Source organism: Trachemys scripta, chromosome 18 (assembly GCF_013100865.1).
Source record: "Trachemys scripta elegans isolate TJP31775 chromosome 18, CAS_Tse_1.0, whole genome shotgun sequence".
Taxonomy (NCBI): domain Eukaryota; kingdom Metazoa; phylum Chordata; order Testudines; family Emydidae; genus Trachemys; species Trachemys scripta.
Genome location: NC_048315.1, coordinates 19,423,847 through 19,438,738, shown reverse-complemented (window position 1 = coordinate 19,438,738; position 14,892 = coordinate 19,423,847). Strand labels below are relative to the sequence as shown.

The 14,892-nt window shown below is 53.0% G+C and overlaps 1 protein-coding gene across 1 annotated transcript in view; it reads left to right on the top strand.

Annotated features, from left to right (window-relative positions):
* The window catches only part of SRRM3 (serine/arginine repetitive matrix 3), a 173,005-nt gene extending 164,094 nt beyond the window's left edge, over positions 1-8,911 (top strand). The window contains exons 14-17 of the mRNA XM_034752981.1: positions 406-749; positions 2,270-2,482; positions 3,673-3,810; positions 8,507-8,911. Of these exons, the coding sequence (XP_034608872.1) occupies positions 406-749; positions 2,270-2,482; positions 3,673-3,810; positions 8,507-8,717 (906 nt within the window). The 3' untranslated portion in view covers positions 8,718-8,911. The remainder of the gene's footprint in view (positions 1-405; positions 750-2,269; positions 2,483-3,672; positions 3,811-8,506) is intronic.
* Positions 8,912-14,892: the final 5,981 nt, after the last annotated feature.

Genomic DNA, 14,892 nt, shown 5'->3' with positions numbered 1-14,892 from the left:
GTTTGGTTTGGTTTTTCCTCATTGTGTCCAATTTATTTCCCCCCTCCAACCTCTCTCTTATTTTATTGTTTTAGTTTGTTTGGTGTTTACACACAGTTGATTTTGGGGGTTTTTAAACTCCGTTTCAGGTGGTTTTTCATTTGAAGTCCCCCTCCCTTCTCCCAGGTTTTGATTTATGGATTTCTTTTGTGTTTTGCATGCGGAGATTTGCATGAGCTGCATTGTTGAGGTCGAAAGGCTGAGCAGGAGGGCAGGTTCAGAGTAGAGTTCTGTGTAGCCTGCCTTATGCAATGTGCGTTGACGTTGTGAATTGCACTTCTGGCTTGGGGTTCCCCTTTAAAGACCTCTCTCCCCTTCTGTCTTCTCTTCTTTCCTCCCCACCCCTGTTTTCTTTCTTCCCATCAGAGGCTGGATTCCACATCCCCTTCTCCCAGGGGGCACGTCAAGACCGAGCCGCCCTCCCCCCGCTCCAAGGGTGGCAGACGTGGCCCCAGAAGCCCCCGGTCGGTGTCGCCGGAGAAAGGAGGCCGATGCTCTGGAGGGGACAAGTACCTCCACCGCCGCCGCTCCAGGTCCGCGTCGCTGCACAAACACAAGGGGAGGAGCAAGGGCAAGGCCTCCGCCCAGAAGGAGTCGCCCCACTCGCTCAGCCACACCGACTACAGCAGCGATTCGGAGGGGTCGGCCTGCTCGCACCCCTACCCGGCGGCGCGGGGGGCGGAGAAGAACCATGGGGCACACTTGAAAAAGTAAGAGTCAGGGCCATGAAGGGAGGGGCCCTGGAGAGCTCAGAGCCCGGATGCTGCCTGCAGGGCTTGATCCGCCACCAGTGAGGTCGTCTGGCGTTTCACCCCGGAAAGCTGGGTTCAAGTCCCTGCCTCGCCATAAACTCCATGCACTCCCCTGGGTGTCTCGTTACCTCTCCGGGCCACAGTTCCCTGCCTGCCCAACGGGGCTCGTAGCCCTGCCCAGCCATGCAGGAGCCGGGTAAAGACATTATAGCATGCGAGAGGCGGAGATGCCATGGGGTGGGTAGATAGACCCATTAAGCAGAGGCCTTGGGCTAACAGGGCCCGTGCTGATGGCGGTGGTGTGATCGTGGGGCAAAGTTTGACTGACTGGCTGGAAGCAGCACAGAGAAGAGTGCTGGAAATGATCGTGGTGCTGGAGGGACTGGCTTGCGGGGATCCACCCGCTAGGCGGAGGAGCTGCTAAAGGGGAGATGTGAGCGCAGGCTACCCGGCTCCAAAGGGTATTCACACCACGGATCGTTCCGGCTGGGTGGGAGCATTAAGGAAGGGTAAATGTACGCTGGATAGCGGGCTTTCATGGCACGGGATTCACTGGCCAAGTGAGCGGGACCCCCACCGGCCCTCCCTTATCTGCCCTGTCTATAGATTGGAAATGGAATCGGAGCAGGGCCAGACCTAGAGGTGCAGATTTCAGGTGTGCACAGTCCAGGTTTGCAGGGAAACATGCCCAGAGGAGAAAAGCTGCTTCCAGTTGCTTCTCTTCTGGTCTTCTTGTGGAGCGCATGGCACGGCAACCCAAAACCACTGTAGCCTCCGTTTCCCAATACTAGGAAGACAGGTATCACTAGGCTGTATCAGACCATTGGTCCATACAGTCCTGTGTCCTCACAGTGGCTGGTGCCAGATGCTTCAGAAGAAGCTGCTAGAAACCCTTTAGTGGACAATAATGGAATAATCTGCTCCTTGGGGAAGTTTCTTCCTGACCCCTGAAAGTAAGTGGTAGGCTTATGCCCTGAAGCATGAGGATTTGTATCCCTTTCACAAATATTTGTCGCATCTAGTGGAACCGTTGAGGTCCCTATTAGTCATATGACTGTCTCAGACTTTTTGGCATCCTGCTAAACTTGGCCTAAGTATTATCTTGTGGCAGTGAGTTCCATAGGTTAATTATGTATGGTATACGGAGTGCCTTGGCAGCAGAAGAATTATGATTAGCCCTACATTAGTCATTGATGGGCACCCTAATTGACACAGTTGTGTGAGGTCACTGAATGTTCATGGCCTGAATTTCAGAACACCCAAAGGGCCCATTGACATCATTATGGGTGCCCAGCACTTCTGAAAATTGGGCCCTAACTGTTGTTGATCCTGGATGCCCCATACCGCATTGTTCTCAAGGGATTCAACTGGAAGTGGGGTGGGGTGTTCCTGTCTCCTTGGAAACATGGTGGAGGCCAGCGGGTGACAGGGAGTGGGGCTGAGATAGTGACTGGCTGTCTGATCCAATGGTCTTGCAGGGTGAAGGACAGACACCACCGGGGCAGGCCAAACAGCTGCTCCCAGTCACCGGTCAAGCACTCCAGGCACAACTCCGAGAGAAGGAAGAGCCTGTCCCGTAGCAGCTCCTGGAGCTCCATTGACTCCTCATCCAAATCCCGGTCGCGATCCCGGGAGAAAAGAGCAGCACGGAGCCGGAGCCAGTCTCCATCGCAGAAAAAAAACGCAAGCAGGTGAGGCCCCAGCGGCACACGTCCCCCCAGACAGGATCATGGGGGGTGGGGCGGTGCATGGGCACAGAGACAACTGGTAAAGGCACAAGTCAGGACGCCAGCAGACGCTTGGGCACAGAAATGCACACAGACAGTGTTCACACATGCACACAGACAGTGTTCACACACGCACAAGGACACCAGCACACACATGGGGACAGATATAGCCATGGAGACGTGGGCCTGACACACCAACCCATCCAATCAGGAGAGGCCTGAGTGCCTTACACACCAACCCATCCAATCAGGAGAGGCGTGAGTGCCTTACACACCAACCCATCCAATCAGGAGAGGTCCGAGTAAATAAATGTCCCAGAAGGGCAACGATCTCTGTCAGACCAAGGTGAAGGAAACCACATCCTTCACTGGGAACATCTTTTCCCTTCTCTGTACATGCTCGTCAAGGGGTAATTAGCTCCAGCCTCCCGGCTGAGCTCAGTGGCTGGGGTAAGGAGGCCAGGGAGCGAGACCAGCATCTCTATGAGGCTCCGCACCCAAACCACACAGGACTTAATGGATCAGGAAGGGGGTGGTGAAAATCTGAGGGCAACCAGGGCAGCTTGGGGGTGACCAGCTCCATAGAGACGCTGCCCCATTCTGCACTAGCTGAGGCTTCGGCCTGGTCCCCAGGGCTAGCCCCATTGCAGCCAGCCTGCCCACATGGCTGGGTGTAGATACACACAGGTGGACAAGCCACGGAAGCCCCATCTCGTGGGACAGTTAAAGCAGTCAGAGTCCTGCACTGGCCCCTGTGAGGTGGATGAGATGGGACCGAATAGACCTGTTCCAGCGCCAACTTCTGTATTACCCATGGAAGCCATGTGCGGTCACAGCTGTAACCTATGCTAACACGGGGTGGTTCTTCGTCTCGCCCTAGTAGCTAGACAAGGCAAGGGGTTTATGAGTCTGCTACTGCCTCCAAACTACCGGCGCTGTTCCTTTAGCTCAACCAACAGAGGTTTGGGTTTTTAACTTCACAGGTCCTGGGTTCCATTCCCACACATGACCCACCTATGGGGTGAGCGTGTATACACAAGTAAATATGGACTCTCACAGCCACAGCTCACACAGGGCATACGTATAGGCCTGTAGCAGACGCGCACACACCACGGTGCATGCAGACCCAGCTAACATGTGTGGTTTGGATCCAGAGAGAAAGACAACGAGCCCCGAACACGGCACAGTGACACGGATCCTGCCCGGGCCAGGCGTCGCTCCAGAAGCTATTCCCCTATCAGGAAGAGGAGGCGTGACTCTCCCAGCTTCATGGAGCCCAGAAGAATTACAAGGTAGCTCTCACGGTACAGGGGCTCAGCCCGGGGAGTCCAGGTCTGGCTCAGCTCAGGGGTTTTACTCATTCACTGATAGCCTCAACCCCCCAGTGTCTGCCCCAAAACGCCCTTTGCTCCTCTGCAAAGACAGAGCCCACTTTGCTGCAGGTGGTCAGCAAAGAGAGAGTTAATTCAATCAATTTCCCAGGTGTTAAAGGTTCACTGCTTTGTCTACACTAGGCTGTTAACATGTGTTAGCTAGCACTGTCCAAATCCTAGTCTAGACAAGGCCTTTGTGGCAAACCGTGGGCCTCATGCTAGGTAGATAGATGAGTGTGTATGGGCATAGATAGATAGATACCAACATTACAAGCTTCTAAGCTCCTTCAAAAGAAGTAAATAAATACAGATTTTCTTTTAACAACATTTTATTTATATTGTAAAGCAAAGATCCTGCCCCAGATCTGTTTCTCTCGAGTGTAAATGCAGAATCTCCCCCTCTTTGAAATTCAACGGAGCCCAGTCCTAAATTCCAATATTTAATCTGAGACCCGACCCAGTTTGAAAGTCCAGACCCTTGTTCAGAGCTAGAAACTTAAACCTCAAACTGAGATTTGCCTTTTCTAACCTGTTTGTTTCTAGCTACTGTCAATTGTGAGATACTGGGCCTTAATACTTGGACAGCTGGATTTATGGCAAACCAGCCGTAGGCCATGTGGTGAGAATTGTAGCACTAACTTGCCCATGACAATGAGACTCAAGGTTTAGGAGGGGGAGAGGAGAGGAAAATTAGTACCAGTGCAATGAGGTAGAACAGGGGTTCTCAAACTGGGGGTCGGGACCCCTCAGGGGGTCACGAGGTTATTACCTGGGGGGGTTGCGAGCTGTCAGCCTCCTCCCCAAACCCCGCTTTGCCTCCAGCATTTATAATGGTGTTAAATATATAAACAAGTGTTTTTAATTTATTGGGGGGTCGCACTCAATGTGAAAGGGGTCACCAGTACTAAAGTTTGAGAACCCCTGAGCTAAAGCTGTCGGTGGATTTCTCCTATAGCTTTTCATATATGAAGCCAACGAAACACACGATGGTGTGAAATGCTGGTGTTCTTGACTCCTGTAACTCACTTGGCTTTGCTATGTTAGAGTAGTGAAGTCCTGCCTTATTATGGGCCAGTTTCCCTGCTGATGTAAATGGGCAAAACACCACTGAAGTCAAAGGCGCGTTCACCCGTTTGCACCAGCAGGAAGTTTGGCCCCATATCTTTAGAGCACCACATGCCATCACGGGTACCCAGGCCCCAGCTGGGCAAAGAGCTACGCACCCATGCTTGAAGTTACGCAGGTGTGGGTTTGCAGGGTCAGGTTGATGAAGCAAGTCAAAGAGTTAGTGCAAAAGAGAAGCTGTGTTGTGAGGTGACCCCATTGGGAACGGAGCAGTAACTTGCTTTCCTGCGTGTGTGATGAGCGTGTGTATAATCCGTGTTACGGCCATGGCTTATTGCTACGGTACTGTACAGAGCTCACTTGGGGTTCTGCCCGTCCCCCATCCCCAAGTGTAATTAAGCCATTGTCTCTTGAAGCTGCCTTTCAGATCTAATGGGTTTTTTTCCTCCATGAAGGGGACGTACTGGAAGTTTGCCAGATGGGTTGATTTCTCAGTGTGTGAAATCCACAGGGCCTGGCTGTGAGACCCTATTGACGAGAATGGATGTAGCGCTCCATAAAAAAGTGCTGTATTTTCAGTCCCCTGGGGTTTTGGGATGCTCCAGTGTCCTGTGATCCCGTCTGCACTGGCGCTCTGGGCTGTAATGGCATCAGCCACTGGAGGGTGTATGGGTGGGGTGAGGCCACTGGCAGCTTCCCTTTCCATGAATGAGAGCGCAATGGTACCATGGCACCAGCTCCAGAGGGCAAGGCGGGGACCCAGCCATCTGGCGCCTTCTCTCGGCTGTAGTGACACCCATTGGATGGGACGGGCAGAGAGTCCCCGATGTAAGACCTAGGCCAGTTTCAAACCTCTGCAGTGCAGCTTCCGGCCTCACCAGGCCCTGCATTTCCAGCGTCAGAGGGAGGCTTTGGGGGGCTTGTTGCGCCGTTCCACCCCAGCACCCCCACGAGTCACCTAGACGCGAGTTTATAGGGTTTAGAGTAACAAGGCAAGCTTGCTGCTGGCTTGCACTTCCTGCATCCCCTGGGGAGGCCATGGGCGTTGTCACAGGGCAATGCAGAATTGGGCCCACAGTCCTATTGTGGTGCTCAGTCCTGGTCCTCCAAATCACCCTAGACACATGCCCTGCTGTGTCCCTTCCCTGCCTCCCACAAGGTAAGATACGGACTGGATAGGATTACCACACAAGGGACCTGGGTGGGGGCCCCATGGTGTTAGTGGATTCCAGCCCTGGTGCAGCCTTTCCCAGCCATATGATTTTACCACCAGTCTCGCAGTGCTGGGTGGGTCTCTTAAAGCCCCAGCTGCTGGAGTCCTGTGATTACAGCGAATCTCAGCTTTCATTTTTTTTAAGAAAAGGGAGCGCCTCACCCTTGCGCTGGTGGGAAAAAGCCTGAAACCGTGACCCCCTGAAGGCATAAAACCCAGCCAGCAACTAAACAGCCCCTGCCATTTACTGTAGTCACAATCGTGCGATTTTTTTTCTTTTAAAGCCAATCTCATGATTTTGGGGGGGAACCTGAGTCCTGATTGTTTGGGGTTGGCTAGGCTGGGAGGTGGATAGAGGCAGAAATGGGGCATTTGGCCCAAATAGGCCCGAGGGTTAGCGCATGAGCCTAGGATGTGGGAGCCCTGCGCTCAGTTCCCTGCCCTGCCCCAGGTTTGCTGTGGGACCTGTGGCAAGTCACGTCGCCTATCTGTGCCTCAGTTTCCCTTCTGTAAAAATGGGGACTGAAAGCCTGGCTCTGCCTCACAGCAGCGCTGCAAAGCTGGCGAGGTGCCCAGATACTGCAGGAATGGGGCAGCCATAGACACACGGGATGATGCCTCAGGGACTTTTGCTTGCAAAGGAGCACCAAGCCCCCCGCAGCCTACGGGACGATTCAGCAGGCACCTGGAGCGTCCACGTTTGCATCTGTGCCCCGGGTGTTTGTCTGACCTGTTCCTCGCCCTCCATTATTGATGCCAACCTCTCCTTTTCCAGCCCGTCTCAAGGTTCCTCGCGGAGAGCGTCGCCGCGGGCCTGGTTACCATGGTGCCCAGGACCCCCCTCCCCGTGTCTCCCTGAATTCACAGTATGAGGCCTTCAGCGCGACGCTGTGTCTGTGCCGTCTGTCTCGCGCTCTCGCTCCCACTAACACCACTCACCGGGGCGGGCGGTGTGCCGGGGGGCGGGGGTGGGTTGGTGACATTCACTCCTTCCTCACCCGTTCACTGCCTGCTGGTAGCCCCAGCCCCACTGGCCTGAGCCTGCGAATGGGGGGGATGGACTGTGACTTCTGACCAAGTGGGTTTCCGGGGCCAGCATCCTGGCTCCCTGCCTTTGCCCGCTGCAGAGAGCCTTGCAGCTGGGGGCCAGCACCCTGAGGCGCCCCCCGCCGGAGCTGCCCTCTGAGTCTAGGGTGGGGCGAGGCGTTTGTGAAAGGGGCCGAGCGGAGGAAGAGGGGCCGCGCGTGAGGCAGGCTGAGTGGGGACTGTGCTGGCGGGAGGCCAGCTGAGGAAGGGCTTAAGGCTCATGGGGCAGGGTGATGAGGAAGGGGGTGGGGTGGAGGGCCATGGGGGCAGGCACCTGGAGGCCAATGGGGAAGTCCATGAGAGAGCCTCCTAGCAGTGTCTGGCGGTCAAGGGGGAGGGTTTGGAGGCCACAGGGCCCAGGAGGGAAGATTTGAGGGCCTTAGGCTCCATGGGGAAGGTTTGCAGGTCACAGATTCCATGGTGGAAGGCTTGGGGGCCCATAAAAGGTACCAGGGAGCTGTGGGGTGAAGAGATCCAATCCTCCAGGAAGCCCGCTCTCCTTTCCCTCAGTTCTTAGCTGCCCCTTCGTTTCTTCCCCTCTCACAGTGCCTCGGGGATGCTGGCCCTGGCCTCTCCCCACAGCAGGCAGAGACTTTACCAGCTGCCCCTCCCCTTTGGGCTGGGGAGAACCAAGGGCAGGTTTGTTCTGCGCTCCCCCCGCCAGGGCAGCAGCTCAGCCCTCCCTGGCTCCCAGGCCCCCTGCCCCAGCCCTCCCACTAATTCCTAACTTCTGTTTTTCAGCCGCTTTAACTCTTTTGTGTCAGGGGAAAAAAAAATCACACGCTACAATTAACCTTTTTCCTGCTCTGTCATAGCTGCCTAATCCAGGACTAACACCCCAGGGGCACGGCTTGGGCACGGTGGGGGCAGCCGGGGGGTTTGGGGAGGCGATGCCTCAGAGGAGATTAACACAGCAGGCCGCTCATGCCTCTGCAATGCACGGGTGTGAGCCACGGCCCCCCTAGCAGCAGCACCGACTGCCCGCCAGGCCTGCCGCTTTGGAGACACGCCATGAAACTGCTGAGTGGGGCAGAGTTCTGGCCCTGGGTCCCGCCTATTGAGCTCGGACATTTGGCTCCAGCTCTGAATCTAAACTTGTTTGTGAGGTTAACGTGGGGCTCAGCCGGCCCTAAACTAGAGCCGCCCCCCTCCCCCCCGCCAGCTTCCCCCTCTGTACTCAAGCCAAAGCCCAGAACCAAATCCAACTCGCTGTCTTGCCTGGCCCTGACTCAGTTTCCCTTTCCTTTGCAGTGCCCGCAAGCGCCCGATCCCCTACTACAGACCCAGCCCTTCCTCTTCCAGCTCCCTGAGCAGCTACTCCTACAGCCGGAGCTACAGCCGGAGCTACGACAGCTACAGTACCAGCCGGAGCCGGACTCGCAGCCCCCACAGCCGCTCTCGCAGCCCGAGCCCGAGCCCCAGCTACAACAGCCGCAGCAGCTCGGAGAGCGCTGGGTTCTGAGCCAGCACCAGGCATGCCCCCCTCTCACCCCCTGACCCCGTTGGCTCTAGGGCGCCCAGGCCCCACCCGGCACCAGCCTCCGTGCCCACCTCTCCCACCCCAGCCGGCCGGGTCCTTCCAGCACATCCTCACCTTCTCCTCGAGGAGGGAGAAGGAGCCGCCGGGTGAGACCCTCCAGCCCAGGAGGGGAGTGCGGCCAGGGGCAACCGCTAACAGCCGGCCCTCGAGGCTGCCGAGTGGGACGCAGACAGCGCCCAGCCCCCGGTGTTGACGGCGCATGCAGGACAGTGGAGGAGGGGACTAGGCTGATGTTACCCCCAGCAGGCGCCCGTGACTGGGCAAATACAACCCTGCAGTTGCCCAGCACCAGGGGCGGGGCGGACTCCAAAACGTCATGAATTTTTTTTGGGGGGGGGGGCGGCTTCTCATTTCTACAAACAAATGCCAGGGGAGGGAAGGGGGACATGGAGCAAGGGAACAAAATATTTAACAGACACCTTGGACCTGACCCTCCTGAAGGGAGGGTGGGGGGAGGAAAGAGGAGAGGGGCCTTTCCTGAACAAAAAACTCCTGGACACGGGGGGGGTAGATTGTTTCTATTTATATTGCTCAAGCCTGTCAAAAAGGTCCTTACGCTTTATTTCATTTAATTTATTTTTTTGAGCACAACTGTATACATTTTGGAGGGGGGTTAAGCAGGTACGATGAGGTGGAGAGGGGGTGGCAGGGGACACTAGATCTGCGGGATTGATGCAATCCAGAGAAACGTACCAGCTCTTCCTGGACACTGGCATGGCGGAGGAGTCGCTGCTTCCACATCGAATCCCTGGCTGAGCTGGGCCATCTCCAGTTGCTTGGGCCTGGATTGGCCCGTGGGAGGCAGCCTGGGGCATCCCCCACCTCCCGGAGCTACACAGCGCCCCACGAGCCTCCACTGAACAAAGTTCTCCTCTGCTGATGGCCGGCGAAGAAGCCAGCTGAGGGGTGCTGATGCCATCAGCAAATCTCTAGGACCGTGGCCGACAAGAGAGCACCCGGCTGCCATGCAGGCCCCGCTGAAAAGTTATGGAGGGCGAATCTGGTTTTGGGTGCGGTTGGAAGGTCCGTGAGCACCCCAGCTGTGCAGCCAATCCCACATAGGTGCTTTGCAGAACCCTGTGCATTCTGACCTGCTCCCGGCAGGACGAGCGTGGCAGCTCCGTGGCAAGTCGCCCCCTGTAGAATAGCAGCACGTTCCAGCACGGCGGCGGAGTCTTCGCCCGTCCTAACGCTAGGCTCGGTAGAGCGGGAGCTTACAGGAGTCACAGTTACATGACCTCAAGTCACACTACTGGCAGTGGTAGCATCTGCTCACCATGAGAATGGCCCATGCCAGGACCTGGGCCCCAGGCGCTGCGTCCCCCAGCGTGGCAGGCTGAGCCGGGGAGCTCGTCTTCCAGTACTGGTGCTGCCTTTTTCGGGGAATTCATTTCATCCTCCAGCTTGGGGCGGCTGTGTGCATCAGAGAACCCAGCGCCTGGCTCCCTTCCTCCTGCCCTGGTGAGTAGCCATTCCTTACCCAACGCAAGAGGTTGCAGAGAGTCAAGTACGTACTGGTGGTAGGCCTCTTCTCAGGCCCAGGCTGTGAACCCCACCCTGGCCCTGGGGAGCACTTATTCAGCCGCCTAGTCCCATTGACTTCAGGGGGTGACTGCCTGCTCCCCAGTTTAAGGGAAAGGATTTTATCCTGAGTGCCATGGGGGGCGAGCCAGGGGATAAGCTACCTGTCCAGAATTGTTTCAGGACATGGCCGTGCAAGGGTTAGTTACAACCTAGTGACATCCACATAGCACCATGGCACAGACTGATGTATATGAGCAAGGAGCCTGACCCATGTTGGACCAAGGGAGACAGCAGGGTTTAGCGTAGCAAGAACTGGACTAGGTGTTAAGAGATGCGAGGTCTGTTCCTGACGCTACCACTACCATGCTGCGTAGTAAGTCACATCCCCTCGCTCTGTGTCTCAGTTTCTCCCTTTGTGAGTCTTGCTTATTTAGACTGTAAACGCCTGCAGGCAGGGAATGCCATTCAGTGTGAGAGTTGAGGGCTCTAGGTCCTACCAAAACGTATATACACCCTCAGTTATGGGGAGGAATGTCAAAATCCCGACCTGAATTCCAAAGACATAGCCTTGCTCGGCAATTCCCCTTTATGCTTCCACCCCAGGCTCCCACTGGAGGGCCACTAGAGCTGGTCAGAGAATTGTTTGCCAAAAAATACTGATTTGCTAAAACCGTTCATGAACCGGGTTAGTTTAAATCTTTCACTACAAACATTTTTTGCAAAAAGAACAGGAGTACTTGTGGCACCTTAGAGACTAAGAAATTTATTAGAGCATAAGCTTTCGTGGGCTACAGCCCACTTCTTCAGATGCATACAGAGTGGAATAAATATTGAGGAGATATATATACATATATATACATATACATATACATACATATATATATATACACACACACACACACACACACATACAGAGAGCATGAACAGGTGGGAGTTGTCTTACCAACTCTGAGAGGTCAATTAAGTAAGAGAAAAGAAACTTTTGAAGTGATAATCAAGCTAGCCCAGTACAGACAGTTTGATAAGAAGTGTGAGAATACTTACAAGGGGAGATAGATTCAATGTTTGTAATGGCTCAGCCATTCCCAGTCCTTATTCAATCCTGTGTTGATTGTGTCTAGTTTGCATATCAATTCCAGCTCAGCAGTCTCTCGTTGGAGTCTGTTTTTGAAGTTTTTCTGTTGTAATATAGCCACCCGCAGGTCTGACATTGAATGACCAGACAAGTTAAAGTGTAAGTATTCTCACACTTCTTATCAAACTGTCTGTACTGGGCTAGCTTGATTATCACTTCAAAAGTTTCTTTTCTCTTACCAACTCTGAGAGGCCAATTAAGTAAGACAACTCCCACCTGTTTATGCTCTCTGTATGTGTGTGTGTGTATATATATCTCCTCAATATTTATTCCACTCTGTATGCATCTGAAGAAGTGGGCTGTAGCCCATGAAAGCTTATGCTCTAATAAATTTGTTAGTCTCTAAGGTGCCACAAGTACTCCTGTTCTTCTTTTTGCGGATACAGACTAACACGGCTGCTACTCTGACACCATTTTTTGCAAAAAAATTCCAACTTTTTTGAACAGGAAAGTTTCAATATTTTGAGGCAAAATGATTTTTGGTTCCAAAAATGTTAGCGACTTCAGACTAAGGCAAGGTGAGAAGAAAGAAAAGCAGGTTGAAAATCCCAAGGAAACGTTTTGATTGACCCAAACAGGAAAATGTTTGATTCAGAAAATTTTCAAGACTGACTTTTCATCCTGCTCCAGGACGGGAACATTTTTCAAAAATCTCAGAATTCCTCATGCGATGGTAAAACCATTGCCCAGTTAGTCCCATGTGCTACCACCTCGGTTACCTTCACCTTGCCCGTTCTTCCCCAGCTAGAATCCCTCCAGGGTCTCTTCTTCCAAACTTCCTTTGAGAAATAAGTTCAAACGCCTTGTCCATGCAGTGGCCCCTGATCACTTCTAAGCATTTGATTTATAGATCTTTGCTTTCCTGATGTATCTCAGTGGAACCCTACAGGGCAAAAACTCCTCTCACTCTGGGTGAAATTCACTGAGGCCTAGTGCAGGACCTTCAGCTCTAGAGGTGAATTTCTCCCACTAGGCATACACGGCACTTCTGCTTTTCTTATCCTTCTTGCATTTGTGCTCTGATAAATTCAACAGGTCCCTGGAATGACCACCTTGCTGCTGCGTTGGTATTTATTCCTGTAAGTTCCAGTTCCTGATTTCCCCCCCCACACACTTTTCTTTTAGTCTCTCTTTGATCACTTCCTCCCATATCCCTTATTGGTCCTCCTTCTTGCTCTCCAGAGCTTTCCATAGTTCTCTTTACACCTCACTTATAAGCCGTTCCTTCTCCTTGAGTTTGCACAGGGAGTTAGTCAGATCGGTGGTGTCACCCTAGAGGTGCCTGGCATCATATGCGCTAAGGGAGCATAGGACTTTGTCCTGCTCCAGTCCCCCCAGGAGGATAAGCGAAGCGTGTACTTGGCTGCTTCCTAGAAGCGTGCTTTAAGCACTGGAAGTCCTGAGTTCCTACCCTGATGAGGGCCCATGCAGGTTGTAAAACTGGGGCGCCGGTGTCTTTGTCCGCCTTCAGGTCCACATCAGCTGATAACAGGCTTCTACAGGTTCCCGCAGATGGACTCATTCCTTTTTTATCCAGCAGTACAGGCCCAAGCTTTAGCAGTGGAGGTTCCAGGTTCAACCCCCGTTGATAGCCCCGATGGGGTTACAGCCACATACTCCTTCCCCCACCAATCACTGCCCTGCCAGATGTCACCATTCAGGAAACATCAGGGGCAGACCCTCAGCTGCTGAAAAGTGACTGGGCTCCAGTGACGTCAGCAGCACCATGAGAATTTATCCCAGCCCAGGATCTGCCACATGCTTTAAGCCTCTCGCCTCTGAGCAGAGTCCAGGAACTGCCCCTCACTTGGGGTTTCTAGGCACAATCTCAGGATACAGCTCCTCTGTCTAGCACTCTCTCCTGAGAGCTGAGACCTCTATGGTTCAACGACCCAGCCTGGGGACCAGAGCTGGCCTCCTCAGAAGCTTATGCACACCCTTCCCAGAGTTCTAGCCATGTTGGCACTCTGGGTTCACTCGTTAACTCTTCCGGGGCACATGATGGGTGTAGCACAGAGCATACGCATACAGGCTTTGCATAGGCTCCTAAAGCCCCATTGCTCTGTACTTAACAGCATGATTGATACACAACACTAGACAGCATAATAAACACACGTGTCTGGAGTGAGTCACGACCATAGTGCCAACTTCAGGGCAGAATGTCAAAAAGCAGCACAACCCCCCAACTGGTGGCACGTTTTAGAATTAGACTTCACCAACCCAGTAATAAATGTGAACTCCCAAAGTACTATGGAAGTCTTCTAATGGAGTCACAGACAGTCCCTTTAGAGACTCCGGGCTAGCTTGCCACCCAGGCAAGCTGGACTAGCTGATAAATGGTCATTTCCTCACAAAAAACACCAGGTTCCACCCAGTCCCACTCACCTGGTTGATTTGCATCCCAGATCTCACACCAAAGACAACGCCAGTGACCAATTTTAAAGGTTTATTAGCTAAGAAAAGGAAGTAAGAGTTATTGAGAGGTTAAAGCAGGTAAAATATATCTATAGGCGAGTCATGGTCTATAATTCCAAATGGTAGCAGAAGTGTAGTAATCTGCCAGTTTCCCGAAAGGGTCTCAGGGCTACCCAGAAGAACTATGAGGATCTCAGTCTTCTCACTCAGTTAGAATCCAAACAGTCCAGAGATGAAAAATTTTCTCTTGTGTCCTTACTTATAGCTTCTTCTCACAGAAATCAAGCTGACAGGGTCACTACCCACATGGGCTCTTTCTTTGAGGATGGAGAGAGAGGCATGCATGTAGAGTCGTTGGTGATCTCGGACCATCACGCACAATGACCACTTGCCTTCAAATGCACAAGAATTAACACTGTCCTGTTAAAGTTCTTCACTGGCATTACACAAGGCTTCTTCCTTGTTTGACGTTGTAACACCCCTGTAACTAAATGAGCCATCAATGTTTGCCATTACATTCTAACAGGATACAGATAAGTGAAAACAATGCATGCAGCATCCCATTAGTTTTCATGACGTTTAAAACCCCAAATACATTCTTATCTATTTAATAATCCCTTTGATCTATACTAGTACACAAGTGAATTGGCCTGGCTTCCAGCTGTGAGTTTGTCAATTCTCAGCTGACACCTAGGGCTTGGCTTATCACAACACCTAAATGAATTTCCCCTGCCTCAGTGTCCTCACCATACTGGAGAAGTCGGGGTAAGGAGTATTATGGGATGGAGCCATGCCCCATCCCTCCCTTCAGTGGTAGTTTCCTCTCCACTTTCTTGGGATGCAGTTAATCAAAGCAGCAAGTTCCCGTCCTGCAGTCTCGTAAATTGTCGTCTTCTGGTTGCACTGAGTTGTCCCTTCATACAACACGTGGTTCTGGTTCCAGCTTGGAACTGAACGGGGAAGGGGCCTGCTTTGGATAGGACTGAAAACCCTGTGGGATCAGCTGACCTTGTGAGATTTCCA